This window comes from Alosa pseudoharengus, unplaced genomic scaffold (genome assembly GCF_046254945.1).
Source record: "Alosa pseudoharengus isolate Yale_2024_CS ecotype anadromous, Long Island Sound unplaced genomic scaffold, YU_APseudo_1.1 YU_APseudo_1.1_scf_15, whole genome shotgun sequence".
Lineage (NCBI taxonomy): Eukaryota > Metazoa > Chordata > Actinopteri > Clupeiformes > Clupeidae > Alosa > Alosa pseudoharengus.
Genome location: NW_027468620.1, coordinates 18,821,998 through 18,847,750, shown reverse-complemented (window position 1 = coordinate 18,847,750; position 25,753 = coordinate 18,821,998). Strand labels below are relative to the sequence as shown.

The 25,753-nt window shown below is 41.8% G+C and overlaps 1 protein-coding gene across 1 annotated transcript in view; it reads left to right on the top strand.

The window, feature by feature from the left end:
- Positions 1-25,753, top strand: part of wdr27 (WD repeat domain 27) — a 63,003-nt gene that overhangs the window by 14,721 nt on the left and 22,529 nt on the right. The window contains exons 18-22 of the mRNA XM_076286488.1: positions 1,477-1,610; positions 3,856-3,953; positions 4,949-5,070; positions 10,918-11,015; positions 18,087-18,189. Of these exons, the coding sequence (XP_076142603.1) occupies positions 1,477-1,610; positions 3,856-3,953; positions 4,949-5,070; positions 10,918-11,015; positions 18,087-18,189 (555 nt within the window). The remainder of the gene's footprint in view (positions 1-1,476; positions 1,611-3,855; positions 3,954-4,948; positions 5,071-10,917; positions 11,016-18,086; positions 18,190-25,753) is intronic.

Here is a 25,753-nt window from a genome sequence, read left to right as displayed (position 1 = left end):
CACAAAAGTCCCTCATGGGAACCAAGTCCCCCAAAGGCCTTAGTTCTGGAGTCTGATGTAATATTTTTGTTTGTCTGACAAGTCTAACCAAGCAGACATGGAAGCTATTAATATTGCCCTATTCCGTTTTGTTTTTCTCTCTCTCGCTCTTTCTCCCTCCCCTGGCCTTTGGTGCGAGTAGAGCTTGTTGGAAGAAGTGAGCAAAGGGCTGAGGGTCAGGGGGGTCCTGGCTGCACATCCTGACTGTGTCACATTGAAACATCTGCACCGGCCTCTCGTCCAGGCCCAGCGCCCCTGAGCACGTGCAGAGCCCCCGCCAACCCCACCCCGACACCCCCTCTTTCCGAAACGTCCTCGCTGGACTGCACACTTTCCCAGAAGTCCCAGGGCAATTCGTTTATGCCTCCGCGTCTCAACTGCAGCCAGGCCGGATTGTTAATTTCAGATGCGGTTCGATGACTTTCAAGTTATCTTTAGACAGGTCATTGGGATTCCAGCCATGTGCCTGTTGGCCGGAGTGTATATGTTTTGATATGTGTTATATCAAAAGTGATTTAAGTACCTTGGCTGCAAGTACAATAAAGAAACACATTTCATGACTATAAACAGGGGGAGGAGTCTGAGGGAGGCGGCACATGGCTGTCTTGCTGTCCGATTTAAAGATAATGTAGGACAGACTTAAAGATGGGTATGGAAGACTTAAAGATGGGTATGGAAGAGAATGTCAAGAGAGCACACATATGTTTGCTGCGCTTCCTAGTGTGACCCAACAAGAAAACACTTCTAAACCTGTTTGTTGCTTGTCTGTTTTTAAGGATAAGTGTTGCTTAGCCATATGATAATAGGTGGTGGGTTGGCCAATGAAGCTTATTATCTAATCATCCTTTTTGTCTTCAGCATCATTAGGATTTTACCATTTTCCCCTCCCCTTCGTTCTTTCTTTCTTTCTCTTTCTCTTTCTTTCTAGTCCCTCTGCTGTCTGTTTCTCTGTGTCCCTCATTCTTTTGTCTCCCTGGTAAAGAGAAACACATTACTGTTACAAAACAGGCCACGCGCTGATGAGGGCACCACTTCTCTCCCATCCAGTCTGGAGGATTCTCTTTCATGATTCCCTTTTTCCACACGGAAAAAAAGGGAAAAATTCCTGCAGTCTTTAGGTCCTTGGCAGACACTGCCCGAGCTGGTTTCAGAGAGGACGGGCATGCCAGCTGAAGGACATTTTTGGGCAACAGCCTCATTAAATGCACATGAAGTGGTATTGAATTGTTGTCTTTAAGGGCCTTGTGTATACCTTTTCTTCTTCTGTGCTTCAAGGAGCTGTGTAATACTCTCATTTTAGGGGTGATTACTTTTACTGTCGATGAAAGAGGGGGCAGATAAAGAAACAGCCCCAGACATGTGTAAGAATAAGACACACAGTGTGGTTGTAAACGGGTTTTCTGTCCTCTATTACATCTTTGGCATGTCTCTCCTCAGGGAAGGGACCGCTTTTCCAAACCTGTCCGAAGTGCGCAGTTTTACTACCTGGACAAGTTTCTGCTGCTGGCCTCGGGCTCCTCTGTGCACCTCTTCCTCTCTCACCTAGACCCCACTCGTGATGACATCAAGAGGTATGCGAGCAGACCGTCCACGCTTTCTCTTGACGCCCAGGCCCCTCGCAGTCCTGGAATCACATTCCCACGCACTTTTCCTGGAAGGCCAAGATGATATTTTCAACTCACACTAGTTGTGTTTGATAAATTGTCCCAGCGTAGTTCTCTCTGTGTAAAATACCATCACAAACACATACAGTGTACATACTTGGACGTGACTTTAAACAATCTATTTTTAGAGATACATCAGGGTATACTTTTGTAAATACAGACATATTCATGCAGATATATACATACAAAAGGCAATTTGGCACACATCCAGGACTATAGAAGGCATTGTTTAACATATTTTTACTGGAGGTTAGTGGAGGCCTGTTCCATGGAAAGTGTCTTGGACATAAACATCAAGTGTGAAAAACTAAATGGAGGGGAATACCCAAAAGACAGGCATTTGTTCACTTTTCCTGTTGATTAAGTCTCAAACAAGTTCAGTCTGTTCTTGGTGTGAAACGCTTAGAGGATTTAAAAAAAGACCACCACGAAGAAGTGTCTCACTATTGGAGACGAGTCATCTTCTGAAGTGTCATCTGAAGTTAAAAATCCAAATGCAGATAAGTGGTTTTGACGCGCTATCGCTGTGCCTGAAAAAACTTGGCCAACGCAAAGTCAGCCAACTGCAACAACCAAAAACAAACACGTCAACGATCTGCCTACGCGTCAGTCAACTGCTCGACGCAGTAAAGCACAAATGTCCAAATTGCAGTTCTAGACAGACTGACTGAAGGGTTGCTGAGGAGAACTGTCAGCCCTGCACTCATGTTGGCTCAGCCCTTCTAGCTGAGATGCTATTGCAATGGCAGTGGCTCTAGCCTTACAGAAGTTGTGGGTTCAGTTCTCAGGCTAGGATAAGTCTTAGTATCATAAGTTCATAAGTATTTCCTTTGTTGCATTAAAAGTCACACAGGAGAAATGTATCAGCAAAAACAACAGAAGCTAGCTGGAATTGTAGATGTAGCTTTGACTAGACACAGAGAGACTTTTAGTGCAATGCTGAAGACAGTTGCAAGGTCTCTCTCTCTCTCTCTCTCTCTCTCTCTCTTTCTTTCTCTATCTCTCTCTATCTCTATCTCTCTCTCTCTCTTTCTCTGTCTCTGCTCATGGTGAAGCTGGAGTCAGTGGTCATGAGGGCTTGTGTTCAGTGCCAGCAGTGTGACTCCCAGTCTGGCCCAGGGCCTGTAGGATTCCATAATACTTGCCACCAAAAAACCCCTCTAAGCGCCAGGGTTTGACGCCTCAAGCCACAGCAGTTAACTCCGTCGTAACCCACACATATATTTTTTATTTTTTTCATCAACCGTTTTTTTACCCAGAATTGCAGCTTTGTTGTTAGACTTGCCATGGGATCAATTTTTCTGCTACTGTTATATGATGGGTGTCTGTCTCCAGTCAATCCCCCACACATACACACACACACACACACACACACACACACACACACACACACACACACACACACACACACACACCGCAAGCCCTGTGCTGACATGTAACACCACTCAGATGAGTGTGGTCGTGTACCATAAGCTGCTAGTGCTTGTTCCGTGTCACCCACACAATTGCTGAAAACTGGAGGCTATTCTGTTTCCACCTTAGTTAAACACCCACTCTGGCGGTTAACATTTCAGACCAGGCTTGGAAGAGCAATAAAAGGTAACTAATGTGTAATCGGCATTTAACTTACATCCAAGAACCGGACATGGAAATCCACTGCCAGCCATCACTCATCATTTGCTGTCCCTTTCCACTGTCTAACTATCTGGTTATGGAAATCTTAGAAGTGACCGTGGTGAAAATCTTAATGGTAGCTGTGATGGGTTTGAATCAGTGCGCACAGTACTGTTTATATGTACACCCTGCATAAATGTACTTCTATCTCCAAGTCTTTTATGCTCTGTCTTTCTGTTTTTTGTGCTTATAAATGTCTATAAGTGTCTGCACTTTATGTAGCCCTTGTTTGTAGAGTGTGCACTCTAATGTTGCCCTGTCTGCACTGTGTTTTCATGTAGCACCATGGTGCCAGAGAGAAGTTGTTTTGTTTCACTGTGAACTGTGTACATGGTTGAAATTACAATAAGATCTACTTGACTTGACATGTGACTAACACATGTGCTCCTTCTCTCTCTCTCCCTCTCTCTCTCTCTCCCTCCCTCCTTCCCTCTCTCTCTCTCTCTCTCTCTATCTCCTTGTTCTTGTGTCTTTGAAGGTATGAGCAGAAGAGCTTCTCCAGACTGGTTAGAAGTTTCAGCACAAAGTCAGGAACTGACATCACTGCCATGTCAGCCATCAATGACTTTTTTTCCTGTATCCTTTCAGATCATGTTACCGATTTGCCCCTTAACACAGTGTTTCCCCTTCCAAAAGACCCAGAAACAACCACATTTTTGATCTCGCCGAGCACCTGTTGAGGTATTGATTAGTTGAGACAGGTGTGACCCAAAACGTGTTTGTGCTGGGGGTCCCAGTGAGAGCTGGGAAAAAGCTGCTTTATTGCAGACCTGGCCTATTCAAACTATTTATTAGATGAAGTGCCACTGAGGGAGGAGGACTGTCAAGTCAACGTGGTAAATCACCACACATAAGAAGCCAGCAGAGATCACAGCTCACTAGTGCTTGCAGTATTATGGAATTGCCTTCAGACAAAACCTTCACAGTGCACATTATTTAAGTCTATCCCTTAGGTAAACCTCCAGAGACAGTCTAGTGGAGACAGGCCAGAAAGCCAGAAGAATAGCTTTAGCTCAGCATATCTCCAAACTCAGAATTGTGCTTTTTAATGACATCCTCAGACAGCCATGCTTAATACGGATCTCACGTGTAGTCCCAAGGGCGGAACAACTGATCTCCGCCATCTTTGAAAAAAAAAAAAAACACATCTGTATTACTGTCATTTTCAGGAATGTCTCCAGTTCACTCCCTATTAAAAGGTTTACAATACATTTATTCAGTAATAAATCCACTGAACCACAAAAGCTGTCATGTGTTCCGCACAGCTTATGCTTGTGCTTTAGGTAATGCAGCGATGTTGTGCTTGGCAACATGTCTCATGGAAAAAGATATCAAATCATTTGTACAATTTTCCAGATTGTGTTATTATGGGTTTCTTGTTCATGCTCCAGGGATAGTGAGTTGGATTTGCTATGAATGGCTGAAAATGTCATGCAAATATTTTCATTGTTCCTTTTTTATTCGTAGTTATTTCCTCCACAGGCACCGTGAAGGCTGCAATCACTTTGCTGTTTTATACTTCATTGATTACAATGATACAAAGGTTGTAACCTCTCCTCAACTGCATTCAGACATTGTGCTGTCGTGCGGCGCTGACCGATCGATACAGGTGTTTGATTTGAACGTGGGCAGTGTTGCCATTGAAATCCCAGAGAGCCACAGCAGAGCTGCCCATCACATCACACAGAACAAGGTAACTCAAACTCAGGGTCTCCATGTTTGGGTAAATGAATGCCCCCATTCAGGGAAGGGATTGTCAGGCAACACTAGATATTCTCTCACACATCGTTCCGATGTCAACTACACTGGTATCATCCAGGAATGATTCAAATGGTACCCCATGGGGACATAACTTGGAGTGAAATAGTTGATATACAGCAGTGATTTTCAACCACTGCACCAGTGTGCCCTGAGAGATCATCAGGTGTGCCGTGGGAAATTGTCCAATTTCACTTAATTGGTCCAAAAACATTTATTATTTAGTTGTTACAAATAGTAGACTATGCCATTGTTGAACATCTGTGCCTGCAATGTAGTGACTTGCTAAGTGATGCACACAAGAAGTGGCGGTGAAAAATAGATATTACAAAGCTAGATACCGCATTGGGCTTCAGAAAAGAATGTACATAAATAGCGTTGCCATCATGGTGGGGCAACACTCACTGGAGGCCAATGGAGAAACATGTGTCTCTGATTGGAATTCAGACAGGTGTCTCTGATTGTCGGCAAGTGTCGCCCATAGACAGTAAGGTGTTTGCCCCCAGCGATATGACGGCCCCGGAGAGATTAAATTGTCATTATTTTTTGCTGTATTAGGCTACAGTGAGACATTTTGTTACATTTTTGGTTAGTAGTGTGACGCAGGATTTTTTAATGTAAAAAATGTACCGTGGCTCAAAAAAGGTGGAAAAACACTGATATACAGTACCTATTATTATACAGTGTAGTAGCTTGTTATAGTCTGCATTCTTAGGAAATATTGTCATACCTGACATTTAGTAAAAAAAAAAAAACATGCATACAGTATTGATATCTGTCCTACCTCAAATACTGATATAGTAATACCTCTAGGCCGAAAATATGGTTGTAGCAAAGCATGGAGGTGTGGAGAAAAAAATATTCCAAAACAAGTCTGTAGATAGAAAAAAAAACTATTATAAAAAGATTACGCAGCCAACATTTTGTACCGTTCTGAATTTGTGATGTCAGATAGGGTTATGTCCAGGTCGGTGAAGATGGTTGATTAAAATTCCATGAAGCTGTAAGTCCATAAAAACCTGTGGTCCATAGTCTCCTCTGAGATCACATCCCTCTACTCGGCTCGCACCGCCCGTCAAAACACACTCCAACTCTACAAGATGGGAAGCACATTGACTTTTGTTTTGTTCTTAGTTTTTCATCTTTTCTCGAAAAGGAGGCAGGTTTTTATTGATGATTAAAACATGTTTGAATCAATAAAATCACAGGCCTTGGGATTGCATCAAGCAAGTTGTTATTGATTACATGCTAACTCACTCTTCTTGGCGAATAAATAGATGAGCATGGGGGGAAAATTAAAAAACATTGTACGGATATTTAATTGGGAGTTGTTACATAGTTCTAGAAGGTTATGTAACAGCGGAAGAATGCTGTAAGATTAAATTTATATTTGCCATAACCCTGTTTTACAAGTTATTTAAATGCCTTCATGCTCTTTATTCATTATGTTAATAATAAATGGGGTTAATTGGTGTTATTCTAACAAATACGTTTATTGATATTTATTAAGTAATAGCCTGAAAACCTGGGACTGAACTCATTTGGGTAATTCTTTTGAGGTCTGTTTATATACTTTGTTGGACATTTTTACATGTTATGATTAGTAACAAATGCCACAAACAAAAACACCGTAATTATATGGTAATGCAATTCCATTTTTTTGAGGGATTTCAAAGCATATACTTAAAATGAGACTATCCACAACAATCTCAACAGTCCCTGCAAGCATGTTGACGAGAAGGAAACTATTTTGTTTTGTTTGGTAAATGGAAGAAATCGGAAACTTCTCTGTGTTTTGAATGCAATTGATGGTTTTCAAATACCACAAAGGAAATATTTTAGATTGCTAAAAAACTTGGTATACTGAGCCCATTTCATTTCATAGTAGAACCACAGTTTTATTTGAATGTCCACCTGCATTTGACTGATTTTATAGTATAAGATTATTTATATGGTCTTACTTGTTTTTTTTCCATACATTTCTACGATGAAGTGACCAGGAGTGAGAGCTCCATTAACTGAATCTACAGATACTTTCCATTCACTGAATCTGATTCCCCTTTATCTCTCAAGGGAATATGCTTCCAAAGTGGTTTGGCGGGAGTTGTGAACAGAGGCATTTTGTGAGTCAGTATGGTTGGTGTGTGCGTGTGTGAGTATGTGTGAGAGAACAAATAAAAGTTCTGGTTGCAAGTTTTATCGTAATTACAGAAGGCCTGATTGACACTCATTTGTTTCTGTAACATACTTTTATGGGATGTTGATAGCTACATGTTCTATCCTCCTATTTGAGGTGGTCTTGGAGACTTTCAACAGTGCCCATTTTGACTGAAACCTGAACTGATGAAAGACAGATCACCATAAATGAAGCTTAAACCATTCTAAGAATAATTTTAGCCAGCATTACGAAATGATTAAATTTGCAGACCGGATTGAAATTATCTGATGGTCTTGAATATCTATGCAACCCATTTTGCAGGGATGGTTAATAATAATAAAAAGAAAAGACGATTCATAGTATTTGTAGCAAATCCAGGGGCCCTTTTCTCAGGATTTACCAGAGATTGAAGAGAGTTTGGAAGCAGGGATTGATATGGCTCAGAATATAAAATACTGGCATTGACACCAAATGCTTAAGTCTGGAGCCCCAGCGTAAGAGTGCCAGGTTGTGCCAGAGAAAAGGGAGGGGAATAGGGATTATGGTCAGCTAGACGACGAGCAGAGAGCCTCATCTCCAACACTTGGGAGACCTGGTGCTTTGGAAAAAGCCGCGCACAGCATTATGTTGCATAAGACGTGAAGCAGTAGCGTTGTCTTTTCAGAGTGGGCTTAATGGACGGGTGATCATGACACAGGCGGGATCCATGACTCTGGTGTGAAGACGCTCGGCCAGCCTGGCGGCAGACGCGTACGCCAGAGTTTCCATGACTGCCATGACGAGCGGTCCCCTCCAGTATCATTCATCTTGCGTCTGGTGTCTGGATACAAATCCCATGTGCGGCCAGATTAAGACTGACAAGACAAATTAGTATCTGAGGATCTGAATCATATCGTGTTGTGTAAGTCCTACCGCATTCCGGCAGTGCCTGGGGATGTCTGGAGATCTTATGGGTGTACAGTTAACTCTCCTTAAGAGTGCCTTGGTGTTGCTTTAGTGCTGTATCAATTGAATACAGGTTTACCTAACTTGTTGCTATGCATTCGCTTTCCTTTATGTTAAGTAATTTTTTGACAATCCACAAACAGTTGGACTTGAAAAGATTTAATATAATTGCCATGCTTATTATAACCTCAGTTCCTAAATATTGAAGAGAAGAGGCAATACATTTCAGAGACATATGCGTGTTGTGTCTGTAAGATTCTTAGATTGTTTTTTATTTGGTTGCTGACAAATAAACCAAGATCTGAATGTTTTGATATGGGGTGCTTAATGTTTAATGGTAGAGATGCCAGGAACGATGGACATGGGACCTGTAGACTTCTTGCCCGTAGCACAAAGCATGACTTGCTTTTGCATTTAATGAGGTCCTTTCTGTTTGAACCTCAGTACTCCATCCCCCCTCCCTCCTGTCAACCCCAGTCCAAGCTGCAACACAGAGGGGCGACCTGGATCAACTGTTTAAACCACTTTTACAAGGGCTGGATTAAGTGCTTTATGGTAGCGGCCCAGTTTGGGTTCAGACGCACTCTCCCACACAGTCCCCCGTCTGGCCCTGTGCGAAGACGCAGGCTCCCTGTCACGCCATACATTGTGTGCCACGCATAGAAAGGCTGCTGCAGGGTGTTTCCTCAGGCCCGAGGGTTGCGTCAATGAGAGGGCTCTGACGGCCAGGGTGCTGTGGAGATGAGGGGCCAGGGGGATCAGCCTCTGATGACCACTGGAAATTCCTGCGCTATGTTTATAAACAGATGTGTGTAACACCCCACCTCCAGCCTGGTCCTTTTGCACCTCTCCATTTCACCTCTCCTATCCTTGTCTCTTGTCTCCTGTCAGTTCCCTATCAGTCATAGCTGACATTTCTGCATGTCACCGGTAGTCTTCCAAATTCCTGCTTTCACTTACCGTAATTTGATCAAACACCGTCTTCCTTGTTTCCATGCTCCAGACAGTGCTGCCCAGAAACACGCCATCTTCCCTTTACAACATGGACACTGCTCCTTCTCTTGTCTTACATTTTCTCTGTCCTCCTCTTTAATCCCCCTTCCCTCAACACACACACACACACACACACACACACACACACACACTGCTCTCAACACTTCCTCAGTACTCCTCTTGTCATTGCTGCTGTTTCTCTGCTATGCCCTTCTCACCTTCTCTGCTATCCCCTTGTCAGAATCCTCAGAATAATCCTGCCTGCCTTCTTTCTCGCCTCCAAGTCTCTCCTCTTGCCTCAAACCTTCATCCTCGAGACTCATCCAAATATGCGGTGCACTGAAAGGTACTGCACCCCCCCCCCCCTTTCTCATACAACTTTCCATCCTGTGAGAAGGAAAAAAATAAATAACAATGAGGGGGGAAAAAATCTGGAAATCGTCAGTGCTGTGTGCTGTTGGGAGAAGTGAAGTTGGAGTGGTTGTCCAAGGCCCATTTTCCCACACTTACTGGAAATCTCTCTCAAGCCTCCCCTCCTGACCCCCACCCCCTAACACTACCACCACAGATTATCCAAGAATTTAAAGATATAATTGGAAGCCATAAATTCTGCATGCAGCAAGATTGGCGCATCCCTCTTTTGTGTCTGTTGTCGGGTGAAAAAGGAATCTGTTGTGTCTGCCCCTCCAGTCCTGTATCTTAGAGCTGTGGCGAGGTGGAAAAGAACGACAAATATGTTTCCACTGGGCCGAATGTTGGTTTTGGATGGTCTTGTAATGGTGGAAACTTTGCACATTGTCAGGGTTACCTTCAACCTGTTTCCAATCTAGCTCACCTCATCTCCCCACCCCACTCACCCCCACATGCCACTCAGATGCTAGGAAACACCTGCATTTGACTGCCTACTGCCCTTCACTGAAGAACAGCAGAGCCAAAAAGCACAGTGTACCAGTCTGATTTCTCCAAAAAAAGATTAGTTTGGTGTAAACACAACCTAGGGTCTATTTAAGAATGATAACAAGTTTAAACTTTAGTTTGGGACCTAAATTATGTTAACAGGAGTTTTCAGATAGACCCTTGCATTACCAACGAAAATGGCTGTAGCAGTGGAAATGGAGCCAAATCAAAATCAATTTCTATATTCAAACCACTGACAAGGCTTAAAATAGCCTTGCACTTTGGGGGTAGTGTGGAGAGGGGTCCCTACAGACAAATCGAAATATAATGTAAACTTTGAAAGTGTACAGAGAGGTTATAAGAGTTTTTGAAGGCAGCGCATTGCCTTACTTTGAGTTCTGGTAGCTTCAAATCAGTGGGCATGTTCGACTGAATCTTACGATACAAACATGCATCGCGTTCCGCCAGATCTTCGCAACGAGTGATTTATTATAGCTATAAGCCATTTTGTTGCTAATGAATTCGTTATCATCCATAAATAGACCCTAGGTTGTGTTTACACCAGACCAAGCTCTAACAACCAAGACTTTAGTGATAAATGGTTATAAATGGTCATTTTAGGGCTTAAAAATGTCACTAAATAAACACATGTGATTAATCACTTCTAAACATTTCATGCTGTGATTTTGGGGTTCCCGGAAATGATAAACAGATAAATAAATATTTGTCAGCCATTTCCAGTCACTAACTGAACCAACTCAACTGAAGCTTTTGTCTACAACCTGGCAGGGCTCCATGTACTGCAGTCAGAGCCAGGACTCCTACAACCTTTTTCTAACGAGTGCAATCACAGATGGCATGAAGCTGTGGGACCTGCGCACATCAAGGTAGGTCTCGTTATTTATTTCAGTTTGTACTGGCTACAGTGGGCTACCACATATGAAAGTAATGCTCCAATAAAAACATTAAAATGGTCCAGCATGCCAGACAAAAATTGGGTCAGGAATCAGGAAGGACGGGAGTTGCTTGGTCAGTGTTCGGGCCAAGATTACTCTACTTCCAAGCCGTGCAGTCCTCAGTGATGTAGAGGCATAGAACTACAATGACATACCCACTTCACTTACAATCACTCACTCCTAATCAAACTTCAATATCTATGCAAAGACCCTATTCAGCTAGTGAGTTGACTTTGGTTGATATTTACCGCAGATGCCATTCCATAGATACATTACTCAGTCTGCAGCTGTGAATTGATGGAATCGTGTGCCATATACCTCACTCAGTGAGAGGTGAAATGGCAAGTTGCATAACACTGAATATCCTCTGTAGCTCCGCTCACTGCATAGGTACATGTGTTCTCTCAGCATGCATGTGTGAAAGCCTTTAACTCTCAACATCCCTGCCCCGCCATTCACACTCTTAACCTGCGTTTCAACTCTGTACAAAGTGGGAAATGTGGTACAGGTTCTGCTCATCCACAGGAAGAGCTGAGCATTTATAAACCACCAGACAGAATAGTACACTGTGGCAGATGATGGTTCCACTTGGGAGACACATGTATCCTACAGTATGTACAAGCAGTTTGAGCTGAGGCATGATTTTTTCCCTCTTGTACTATTGTTTTGGCCAATAAGAGGAGCCTACAGTTATCATACAGTGGCTATACTCTTTGGCATTGTGATTGTGTATAGGCAATATATAGTATATATATATATATATATATATATATATATATATATATAGTATATGACATTGTTATATAGAAATGCATGCTGTGTTAGCCTTTATTAGGGTGATTATTTCTATTTTGAGTTGCACCCTATGAACTCTATGTCTGAGGGCAGTGGTAAGTAATGGGTCACATTAGTGCCAGCAAGCAGCTATACCCCATCAGACAGTCTGAGACGTCTGGCACTTCCTTTAGTATGGGGAAATATGGAATGGAATGCATTGTTGATTCTACGTCAACACAACCATTAATATTGATTTAGCCAGCAGACTGACAGCAGTTAGGCAAAATAGCCAGCTACAGTATGACTGTATATGGTGTTTTGGAACAACAGTAGTTTCACTTATTTATCTATGCTTAAGTAGGCTACTTCTTTCCTTTGTTTGAATTCTAAAACAAAGGTCTGTTATTATGCTTGAAAAAAGATGATAGGCCATATTTATGCTGGGTCCATAGTGAGTCCACGACATGCCCTTTGCAGAGAGCCTGTGAGACTTCTCACACTTTCCGACCACAGACACCGAGGCTCTTGGCAGCGTGCATGGACTTCCACTTTGCTCTCACTGGGGGCACAGTGGCTGCATGGTCTTGTGTAGATGTGGGGATGAAAGGCAGCTGCAGAGCTATTATTTGCCTGCCTGGCGAAGTTGGTCGGTTAGCAGTAAAGTGTCACACACTGTTACTGTGAATCCCTCAACACCAGAGGCAACATCTCACTGCTGGCATTCAGAAATGATAGAGACAGTTCAGTAAACCCAGGCACCTATCACAATCAAATATAACGTTTGTAATGCATATTCTAATCCAACAAGGTTCAAAACAATACATATGTTCAAAGATCCTTAATATACAACCGTCTCTGATATGTTCATGCTTTTTAATATGCTATCCATATTATTGGATGGTGAATAATATTGTGCAGGAGTTTGTAACTATTCAGCCATTAGCTCTGCTTGCAGCTATGCAAATAAGTGATACATCCAAGTTTAAATAAATTCATCAGAATCATTACTGCCGTCTAATGTCTAAATATGAACTTTGTTTTATTACAAAAAAGTGTTCTCCGTGTTTTGATGTTCTAAATCTCACTGACATCCCATGAGTTGACCCAAATTCATTGCACTATCTCCTTATTTGTATAATTCTTGATAATTTGTGGAAAGGTACCATCATCTGCAGAGGGAGATACTCACTCATCACGGAGACACAAAAATGTGAGATGTAAACAGTGTAAGATCTCTTACTAAGATAATGACTGAGAGCTTATTTTGTTCCACTGGAAAACTGAATATGATGATCACCCCTCTTCTAAATCACCATGTAAGGCTCCTCAGATAAACTGAATCAACAACACCAAGGTGTATTTTTGGGCCTTCTGGCTTGTGTCAATAAAGCATAAATCTCATTTTGTCTGGGACAGGTTTCCGCACAGGTCCTTGAGTCCCAGACATTGTTGGAACACGCTCCATCCTCCAATAAATATTTGTGACCCATTTCCAGATTAAAAGTCGGTCAAGTTCTGTAGTGTGGCTTATCATTTACTTCCGCAAACAGGATCTATTCACACTATTCACATCTATTCACAAGTGGCTTAAGTCATGGAGGAAGAATTAATTATCTGTAAAAGGAAAAACTAGGACTAGAGGTACACTACACTGACGTCAGTACTTCTGAGTATACTGGTGATGTGCGGTCATAACATTGTTTGTGTACCACAGCAAAAACTGGTAGTCCAAAAGAAGTGACGGATTTGATTTTGTTATTTATCTATTTTCCTCTGGCTTGGAACAAGAAGATGACTCATAGCACCTGAAAATACTTCAGCTTCTGCAGGTGTCAGAATGATGTGATGGAGCAAAACAGTACAAGTCAAATGAACCGAACAGCATATCCTGTTCAGAAGGACAGGAGAAATGGACAGAACAGATGTTTTGCCAGAACAGTACAGCAAACAGACTGCGCTCCAAACTTAGTATAGGGATTCATTATTTAGTAGTGTAGGGGTACGTTCGTAAATTCAATCTGACACACTCTGGACGCTCCGAGAGTATGAAGCTCTGAATAAATACACGATAATTCCGAATTTACTAACGGTTAAATGTGCTCGGAGCACTCGGAGTGGCAATTTACGAACGCACCCTAGGTTGTACACTGACCTCATCCAGATCATTTCAGCTGGTTAGACACAAAGGGTGAGCCAACCTCCGAACACAACTACAGGAGCCTAGCAGCTCTGTGGATCTTGGAAGCCAATAGTGAGTGCTGGCAGGAGACCTGGGAGCAGTTGCTCAAGCTGGTCTCCACAGCCATCACTTCCTCCTAGATAGGAGCTGCAGGAGCGCCAGGCCCTCCTGGTGTTTCTCCTTCTCACACCCATGCTCACACACTCACACACCAAGCTCCGGATGATTCATCTCCGTAAACAGCAATGTTGCTGCTATTTCTGCTGGGGTGTGACATAAACAAGGAAGGGATTCGAAACAAAACAAAACAAAACAAAAAAACAGGCAGAGCAGTGCATTGTCATTTTAACTTGGCTTTTGCGATGGTGAGAGATGGAGTCTGAAGTTTAATCAGACTCTGAAAAGTAAAACAGCAGCACTGTTGCCTCTCAGTACTCTTTCCCATTGTACAACATCATTACATGTCCATTCAAATGGATTGATTGTGACAGGATGCATGAGAGGAGTTGTGGAGTTCATTATATTGTGTGTTGTTGATCAGCATTCTCTTTATACCTATTAATCCTTTGTTGACTCTGGACTGGGTGACTTTGCAGTCTCGTGTCTTCAATTCCTCCCTCCATTTTCCTCTCTGCTTCTCTCTTCATTTACGTAAGCTCTAGGTCTGACCACAGAATCTAGAATTTAGAATCTAGATTAATTGGGCTGATCAGTGACTATTACTCGCTACATGGCTCTGTTCTTACCAATTTAAACGGAATCGAGCTGTTGCAAACGGCTGCGACTCATTTTGTATCATTCTGCCAACAATTCCTCTGATCATTTCATCAAAGATGGGGAAAGAGCAGAACAAAACAGAACAAAAACAACGAGGACAGAAATAGCTCCTGGGGTTGACCGGCTGAAGTCTGATTCTCCATAAAGGGTGGTCCCTGCTTTGTTTGTCTACTTTTGTGCGTGGTTAGAATACCCAAGAAATATATGAGTGTGTTTAAAAAATAATTGTGTTTATCCCTTATTGCTAGTTTTATGTATTCCATTATCTAATGAGAAGCAGGCCAGTCCTGGAGTTGGAGTGTAAATGAATGTGAACAGCAAAGCACAGAGGGGAAGAATAGTGTTTGGGTAGGCAGAAATAAAAAAAATATTTTGACCTTTACATTAACATCTCCTAATTTGACTTGCTGGGTTAATACCATCTATGCAGATATGTTTTCCTTCCTCAGGGAAAGGGGAAATTGTTTGGCAGTCTCAAGTGGAGTCATTAAATAACTTAATTTGTTGTGTTATTTTGCTGGTCCATAAAGATTGATGATAAATGCCTGTCTGGCAGAATGATGGCCACAGTGTGAGTCAAGCTCATTTATATGGATATCCCCATTGTGCAAGGCTGCTAATGGGGTAACAGTCTCATTAGACACAAATCCCTGCTTTATGGCGGCGTTAAGATAGGTTAAATACGTGGGTTAATGGCCCCCTTGGTGTCCCTAAACATATTGCTGATTGAAAGGGGCTTCTGTGGAGGTGCACTCCTGTCTGGAATATCTGCAGGTTGCCCAGTCGTTCCATTCAGATCAGTTTCAGGCTCACTACTTTTGTTTGTTAGTCAGACTTTCTTTTCCCTCTGTTGAGCATGCTTTCTCATTCTACCCATATCTCCCACACACACTTATTCCCATCTCTTTTACTCTCTCTCTCTCTCTTTCTCTCTCACACACACACACACACACACTCTCTTGCTCTCTTGCTCTCTTTCTCCCTCTCTCTCTCTCTCTCTCACACTCACACTCTCTTTCTCACACACATAATGTACATAAACAGACACAGATACACACACACCACACACACATAAACACACACAGATACACTCAGTGACCATAACTGGCAGACTTGCCTGCCAGTGTGTACTTTGTGTTTTGTGGGCTCTTGTATTTACCGTTCAGTTAGAGCTGCCCGTGCCAAACCAACCACAAGAGTGACCAGCGTTTGTTCTTCTCTGCAATCTTTTGTGCCGACACACGTCAGTGTGTGTCCATTTGTGGTCATGCAACATTCTCACACAGTGACGCATCACTCCCATAAAGCATTTCCCTTGACCAACAGCCTGTACCCAGTCAGGGAGCAAGCTCGTGTGTGTGTGTGTGTGTGTGTGTGTGTGTGCGTGTGTGTGTGTGTGTGACGCTCTTCACAGTCACTGGAGCCATCTACATGGTCTTCTCAGAGATTTAAGGTGAGGGAGAGCACATATTTGGACATGAATTCTGCTGAGCTCAGTGAGATCCTCCACCTCAGTCATCAGTAGTGTCTTTCTCCCCTGCTCTCTCTATTGCTCTTTCTCCCCCTCCTCTCTCTCGTTCTCTAGCTCTCTGTCCACCCATCCTTTCTCACTCTTTCTCTCTCTCTCTCTCTCTCTCTCTCTCTCTCTCTCTCTCTCTCTCTCTGTCTCTGTCTGTTTCTCTCTGTAAAGTAGGCCCTGCACTGTTGATTTAAATGAAAGGTTCCATGGAGCTCGGCAGTGGTGGAGTGCCTTATTATTTTTGTTGAAAATAAAAGGGAAAGGGGCCCCCTGCTTTGCTCCGCTCCGCACCGCGCTACGCTGGCAAAATGATGATCTCTTATTACAGTTATTCCAGCGAGCGCACGGGAGCGCCTGGATGGAAGGAAAAGGATATGCACAGTCATTTCAGGTCGAAGGCATTGGAAAAATAGGCTAATGGGAAAAACATTTTTCGTGATACTTTTTGAATATTTACGAGGTTGTTTTAGACAGTTAGCTTGGTAATCACTCTGCTAAGAGTGTGTGATGCTTCTTTTTTTTTTTGTCCATTTGCTCCACTCTTGCTCTGGAGGACCGGGTGCGTCCCGTCAACACTGTGTCAGCACTCCACACAAGCCGGACACGTCTGGACCACCACTCCCATCTCAGTCAAAACAGTGTCTCCTCATACTGACCTAGATAGCGGGATGGACACTCCGTCTGCCTGATGTCTGAAGCTAATTGAGTGAGCCGTTTGTCCCCTGCTGGCTCTGAGGGGCTCATTGTGTGTGTGTGTGTGTGTGTGTGTGTTTGTGTGTGTGGCTGGGCACTGGTGTCTTAGGGTTTGTTTTTCACATGCCTTGGGGTCGGAGATCAAAGCAGAGGCCCTGACTTTTACCCCAGTGGTGTCGTCTCTGTTTGCCTTGCAAGGCCCTGTGCAGGAAGCTGCGAGGTTTAAATTCTCACTGGTGTTTTTTGTGTGCTGTGTGAACATGTGTCTGTGCTGATTTAAACGTGACTTTTAAGTTTAAGCTGGTGTCTGGCAAACCAACAAGCATTTGGTTGAAAGGAACTGCAAATGATTTGTGCCGATTGAGCAGATTCCGAGTCTAGATCAAGGTTAGCCTCATTATTTCTACTAAAACCACTGGATACACTTTGTTATTTGGTTGTCATTCTATTCTTTTCAATATGACACACGTTAAGGTTTGTGTTTAAAGTATGTCAGTTTGAATAACTTTTCCCTAGAACCCTGGATCAGGTCACATGCAGTCAGCACTTATCATTGACCCTGATTAGACCCAGTTCCTCTGAAAAGATTTTTAATGTTCCTCCAAGCAACTGCATACTTGCTCTCTCTCAAAACTTCCCTTGCTCTCACGCCAACAGCATGACCTCAGTGATCTGTTTTGACATCCACAGCCATCATAAATCCACGGAAACGCTGATCACATGCACAATTATGTGTATATATATGAACACGTGTGTATACATTTCACATTTTAATGCATTTTATGGATTTTATACGTATATATTTCTCCCTTTCGCAACTTTTTATAGATATAAACACATGCAGATGTACACACACCTGCGAAGCGATGGACATTTAGAACTTGGGCTTGGGTGCAGAGTTTGAAACTAAGACTCAGTTCCGGAACATCGTTCATTCCGTTCATCATAGCATCATGGGAGGTTTAGGCCAACTCTGCAGGTGCACTGACACACACACGCACAGACACATACACACACACATGGCCTAATCCTGTCATTCTTCTGCACTCTCCACCAGGTGTGTTCGCAAGTATGAGGGCCATGTGAATCGCTGCCATCAGTGCACAGCGGCGTTCTCTCCTTGTGGCCGCTTCATCGCTACTGGGTCTGAGGACAACTGTGTAAGTCCTCTTCACTATTCATAACATCTCAAGCCTTTACATTTCTCCTTTTCATCCTTTATGTTCTGCCCATTTTCTTTGTCCTGTTCTACATGTCAGTTTGAACTGTGTTTTCATTTGTGGAAACAGGCCTAAGAAATAATAAATGGTCTGGGTATCCTGGCCCAAGTAACAGTATCCAAACACGGACATTTCCATATGGAAGTCACTGATGCCGAGATGTTGGGAGAAAGGCAACAGTGTAAGAAACGTGACTGAGGGCTTGTGTTGCGCTTTCCGATATCGGGATATATGCTTATCGGGAGTCTGGAAGGACTTCATGTGGTTCCAACAGATTGTTCAATGCAGCCGTATATCATTAGGGGTGTTTGATGTTTGGAGTGTTGCCCGCGACAGATACAAACGAAACCGCCTGGCCAGAAAGTGGGGAGCCGTGTTTCTCACGTCATAAATAAGGACTTGGCTTTGTGTGGGGGCTTTCACAGTTCAGTTGTTAGGCCCTGCTTGGCCCACCTCTCATGGAATTTCCGCCTCACACCTGCTTGGCAGTCACTGGCAGTTCACAAGGTTATCCCAGATTGCACATGTACAGTCAGTGACACAAAGATAGCTTAAATCCAGTGGCAGTGATTCATGTTTGTCAGTGCCTAGAATACAATGCCTTGAGCTTAACAGTGGAATGCTATGGCAACAACCAGCAACCCATACCAGATTCCACCTGATGAGACTCACACAAGTCTCTGCTCTCTGATGTCTCTGATGTCTTGCTCACAATCATTGAAAGTTGAACTGCAGGTCAGAATGAGATTTGAGCAGTGAAAAGGCCATGCAGGCCTCAGCCGTCACATTTTTTCCTCTTTCTCCTTGTGCTCTTGCTAGCCCCCCCCCCCCCCCCCCCCCCCCCCCCCCCCTTTCCATTTGTCTGCCCTTTTCCTCTGAAAGTAAATCTTATCTCTGCTGTGTCATTTGCCAGCTGTTCATATTTACTCCAGAGCTTCTCTGTTTCTTGTGTTTCTTGCCAGAGTTGTCAAAACCATTCATTCTATGGAAGAAAGCACCCAAACCCCATTATTTTCCTGCTGTACTCATATTGAAAGTTGAATCGTGGAAAGCTCTGTTTTCCTTAGAGGAACTGACCTGGAGACAATCAGAGTTCTTTCTCTCGTTGCATCCTGACACTCATGCTGAAGCCTCTGAAACATACTCATGAATGTGCAACCATTACCTTCACCAAGGAGGTTGTGTTTTCACCGGTCCATTTGTTGATCGGTTGGTTGGGTTATTGGTTAGTTGGTTTGTTAGTAGGATTACGCATAACTGCTGAACCAGTTTTTTTTTTTTTTTACTAGATTTGGTTCAAAGGAATTGTATGGGCTGAGGAAGAACCCATTTAAATTTTGAAGTGGACCCGCATCATGGGGTGCTTGCCCAAATTTAGTTTAGCTTTCACATTGTGAAATACAGCTTTAAGGGCCGTTTACACCAAGAACGATAACTATAACGATAACCGCAAAAAAATATTGTTGTAGCTAATATAAATGACGACATCCACACATATACTATAATGACATGAACGATAGGATCACTTTGAGAACGATTTTGACAACAATAAAAAAGCCATCACATTTTAGCCATCACATACATTAACACAAAGAGAGACTTTGTTGGTCAGTGTGGATGCTTTTGTGGTGTTAAAATCCACATTAAATAATACAACTCAAAAGAAGTCCGCACACCGTGGATGTATACTGCAGATGATGGCTTTAATGCACTCCGGAGCATTGGTGAAGCAATTAAGTGAAAGCAAAGTAAGCAGTGAGCAGTGAGCAAAGTGAGCTAACATCTTCTGGCTGTTGTCCAGCCTTTATACCCCTTCAAGTCATCCCAGACAGCACCCACTTTGTTTACAGATAACTGACCAAGTAATATATGGTACTCCACCTTTGCCCTCTCATCCTGTTATTCCTACATTCTTTAGGTTTTGTATACATTTCCTGTCACCAAACCTTATCTATGCCATTTTCTGCCAGGCCTGCTCTTTCACTTAAACCAGTCTTCCTTTCCCACACTGAACATACTACAGAATTCAGTTTCACAAAACAATGATATTACACAGAATAAAGATACTACATAAAAGATATATAAACTAAAGGATATATTTCAATAAAGGCCACGACATTCCCCCCTTTGAGCATGAAGTGCTCACTTATGCAGCAAGATCAAACATTTATCACTATTTTAACACCTCCCCTACTATCAAGAAAATACAGCTGCTAAGCTGAGTCACACTACAACCAGTCAGCTAAGCAAACCAGTTACCACAGCAGCAACTATAATATTAAGCAATTGTCCCCAATACCACTGATAAACATCAAACACTTATATTAGTACTGTTATTACACCCTTGAACCAACCCTCACTTAAATCAAATCCAATAGTGTAGTGTTATTATCAAATAGAATGGCAAGTTTCAAATCCTCTCGGTGGAAGCGAAAACCCTTAAGGGAAAACCTCTTTTTTTTTCATTGTTTTTAGAGGAAAAAACCTTCATAAGGGAAACTCTTCTACTGTCCTGTTATTACAGCAACACTTGTTTACAACAAGCAAGAGGAGAAACTTTCCTTCAACTACACATATGCTTTTCCATCCCCATAAATTCATCAAATGAGCAAACAGATCACATAAGAATTCCTGATGGGTGTTTTCAGATAGGGCTAGCCCTATAATATTCTAAGCTTCTACATGAAGATAGGTTACATGCTATAATGACCCTCTTCTCTGAAAACAAAGTAACACCAAACTATTAATAATATATTCATATTACACACAGTTTTTAGTCCATTGTTCCTCGGAGATGGCAGAGTGTAAATGCAATCGCAGATGTATGAGCAAATGTTGGATGCTGCGCTTCAAGTGTGAAGTATGTTACGAATGTAGGGACACTCCAAATCCCTCTTAATTGCTCTGTAGTCCACCGTCCATTCCATTTGCCTTGGGAAACTACTGAGTCTTTCGTTGAATAGGATGAGTATCCACATCCAACACCACTTCATCCATGAGAGAGCTAGTCTGGCTCCCGTCTACTAAGTCCTCATTCTCCTCATTCCTCCAATCCTCTATGAGGAGCATCAGTTCTGGCATCATTGGCATCACTGTCATGTTTCCATTTCCTTGTCCTCTGTCCTGGCACTAGTATCTCCTTCCACAAGGGTTGCCATTGGCTTCATTCATCAACAGCAGTGGCATTTATGATCCATTTCTCCCAGCCACTGTTTTAAGCACTATGGATCTCAAACAAGGAAGAAACAAAGAGAAAACAAGCACAAATACAAGCAAACCTATTCCTACAACTATTCCTATTTGTGCTAGCCATATTTCTAATCCTCCTAATGCCCCCTTAAACTATCTTTCTATCATTATTAGTTTTGCCATAGCTATGTTATGGGAATAACAATACTACTTATACTACTACTACAATACTACTCCTATGTTGACACACACTCCATTTTCTTTGGCTAATATCTGATCCAACATCATCCAGTGGTGCATAACTACCCAGAAGGTTGCAGCCACCTGTTCTCTTAGTGCTCCAAGCACATAACAGACTTCTTTCATATTGGAAGATTCGTCAATATTCCAGATTCCTGGTGGTTGATAAGATTTCGTCAGTCAATAATCTCTGTGTTACCTGACTCTTCTTTGTGGCCTCACAGTTTGTGAAAAAAAACAATTGAATAGCTCATTTCCTGGTGGTTTGGTGGTATGTCATGGACTGGGATCTCTGCAGTTTTCTGTCCATTCCCTGTTTGTTATCAGGGCAGATGTTGCTGGGACAATGTCCCCCCTTCCTCACTGGATTCCTTGCCTGGAAGTCTACAATCAACAGGGGAACAGGAGCATACATGCCAAAAACACTATACCTACCACTGCCATGATCATTTCTATCCCCAGGCAGTATACTGTAGGTTGTTGACTCTTTTCCTGTAGGTCCTTTCGAAAGTCCTTTTTCCTGCTTATAAATTGTTCTGTGAATGAATGACAATTATTCCATATCATTTCTAATTTGTCCTCGGAGCTGATCCAAAGGTGGGCCTCTGATGGACCTCTCAGTTTTTATCTTTAGTGCAAAAAGTAATTACTCTGGTTTTGTTGTGACCTTATTTGCATTGATGCGTATGGCATCAAACCAGTTTAAATCTGTTGAGGCATATATTTTACCAATTCTCCCTTTTAACATGTCATTTGCCCTTATTATCTGAAAACCCCTACAAACCACTTCCAAGGTTTTTATTTTTATCATATCAATGTAATCAATCACTAAGTGTTTCCATGATCCTTCTGGGACCGATATGTGTCCTAATGGTTTAGACAACACTTATCACTTTTCCTGATATTATGACTATACACATGACATTTGTTAGACTATCATCAATAACTTCCTGTAACTATGAAAATCCTTCAATAAAAATATTCCTCTTTCCTACTCCCCCCTTGCGCATAGATCCAAATATGCGCAAAGGAAAGCACCATATCAAGTATCTGTTGGGAAAGTATCTGGTTAGTATCATATAAATGCCACTAACCATTAGAGTTACAGTTATGGAATTTAGCAGACTCTTTTCTCCAAAGGGACATTCAAATAAAACATTAATCAAATAATGAAAGTGAAAATTATAAAAAATCTGTAACCCAAGGTAACAAATGTAACAAATAATATGATTTAACATTATACCAGGGGTTCGCCCCCCTTTGTTACTGTGATTAACAGAATAGAGTTGGTGGACCTTCATTCCTTCCATGAAGACCAACAGCTTTCCACCAGCTTTTCTATTTCTGAAATAATAAAACATTTTAATCTTCTGACAATGACTTATGATGATCCTAATCCCATCTATTCTCTTTTTGCATAGAGATTAAACAAATTTCCCTATAAGCATTGTTATTTTATTTATTGTCAATTTGGAATACTACTTGAAGACTGGTTATTATGCAAGCTATATTAATTAGATGTTCTAGGACATGCAGTAATCTCATCATTTCTTCAACATACCTTACTTATGTTAAATTTCTTTGCATGTCATAGATTTTTATAAGGTTTTATTCTTCAAAAACTACGCTTACCTCTTCTAACCCTATACTTTATCTAGGCTATCTAAACTATTAGTAAATCCTAGTTCTATTTTCTAATCCTATTTCTCTGCTTTCTTTATTTTATCTATTGCTTTCTTTATCAAATGTCATAGTATAGTACGTAAGATCTTTTGGCTTCACATTAGTTACATGTAAAGCAGATATTATATCATTTTAATATTCCTACAAACTTTATTTTTCCCATTAAAGCTAAATAATTCTATTCCTTAGACTTGTTGAGTGTGAGTGACCACTAGGGAACTGTCCCTAGGACATAGCCAAGTTAGTCTTACCTACTTACACCACCACCTATCCTGAAAAATTAATGGAGTGTCATTTGACATTAAAAATAGCAATGTTATCACTTTGTCACTTAATTTGATTAAAACATTTGCATTTACAATTAATTAAACAGTAGTCACTTCTATTCAAAATAACAATCAAAATATAATAAAGGTAAGAATAAGAGTAAATCATACTTTAAATTTGCTTAACAAAATATTTACCTACTTACCCTGAGATGTCTTAACTACCTTCTCTGTACCTAGTCTGGGCATCGTTGGGTATCAGGTGGGCTTACCCATAAGATAGTCCCTCAGCATGGTGTCCTCATCAACTCCCTTTGATAGTACTGGTATAAACCTTCTCTTGTAGAATTCACTAGGCCTCCTTAAAACTATACTATTTCACAAGGGAAGAGGAAGGCATGCTCGTTGGGTTCATCCTTCAGTGCCTGGGTGTCTCCTCCCTCTCCCTGTCCTGTTTCTTTCAAACAGTTTCTGAAATGTCCACTTGACAGTCAAAACAAACTGATGATTGTCTTGCTTCAGATGTCCATTCTCACATGATGCCTCCTCTGTAATTGCCTCTCACTCTGCCTTAGTTATTCCCATCTTGTCTGAGTCTCCACCCCCACTGACATGGAGATTGTGGCTGCCATGGGCTTGACTGTGCCCACTATAATAGGTATCCATAGGCCAGTAGACTGACAGGTTTTGGAACACCTGTGATGGTTGCTCCTACTGCCATAGTGTTGAGGATGGTGCTGCTACTGGTTTCCCCAGACTTGAAGCCTTAGGCCACCCTACTGTAGGCGCCTGTATTGTCTCTTTGATGCTGCAAGCGCTTCCATTGCACTTCCAAGTTCCCTCTTTGCTCTCCAGCTTGCCCCTGTTGCCTTAACAAAGGCCTCAGAGTCCTTATCTCTTTTCAGTTTGTCCATGCTCAGCACTGTTGTGCTGAACTTGCTCCGAACTCAGTCAGGACAGGGAGTACTTGGATTAACCCCTGCACATCAGCATGTCCTCACACGGCTGGTAATGAGCCTTTCCCCCCTTAGATATAAGAGGCAGCATTACATTTACTGTTTAGCTGGAAGGGATGAGGAACTCATGCTGCAGGCAGATTGTAGTATTTACTAGATTACTCTCTATCTATCATCTACTTTACCTTGCCCTTTTGTAATTTACCATTAACTGTACATTTTATCCCTTATATCTTCCTATAACATCTGCATCTATTATTATTCCTTCATTTATGGTCACTCACTCCCAAGTCATCTCCTTACTTCTGCCTCTTAGGTCCTATTGTATTAATCTATCAAGATGTCAAGATGTTTTTGAGCATTTTAAATACCTCTTTTTCCTACTATTTCCACTATTCTTCTTATAGCTCTACTATTGTCAATTTTATGTAATCCCTGATCTTAGTAACAGTGCTAAATCCATTAATTCTTGTATAGGCCATAAATCTGTATATTTCCTCATTCTCTCAACCACTTTCCTGCAACACTTTTTCATTGTACTGTTTACCCACTGATCCCTTTTGGTCTCTTTAACTATCAGAATGGGGATTCCACTAAGTGGAACACTTAGTCTTTAGACTAAGTCATTTTACTTTAGCCTGGGGTTTCTGTAACACTACTTATTACCTTATAGGTGACTATCAAATTTCCATACTTACTTGGTTGACCATGGCATTCCCTTTACCATTAGTCAGCTTACCCAGTTTCTCTAAACATTACTAGAGTAATTATCTTATATAATTCTATACCTTTGAGGCTCTTACTGTCCATATGCTGCATTCCACAGTGAATGGTCTAATATATTATTCCATTCCTCACTACCAAAACATACTTCCAGTTAATTTATCAATTAAGCCATTGAAGTATAATTCCCCAGTTGTCTCCATGTATTTGTATATCCTTTAGCACTGTAACTTTATCAAAAGTGTAATATTAACATTTACTAAATGCATTTTATGAAATTAACCTTATCATACCTTATCATACCTCCTCTCAACATTCAACATTCATTCTTGAATTTCCCCTTGGGGATCAATAAAGCATCCATCTATCTATCCTCTAGCTATAGGTAAATAAGTAAACCTTTCCTTCAGTATAAATATACTATACTACATATACAATCTCTAAGTA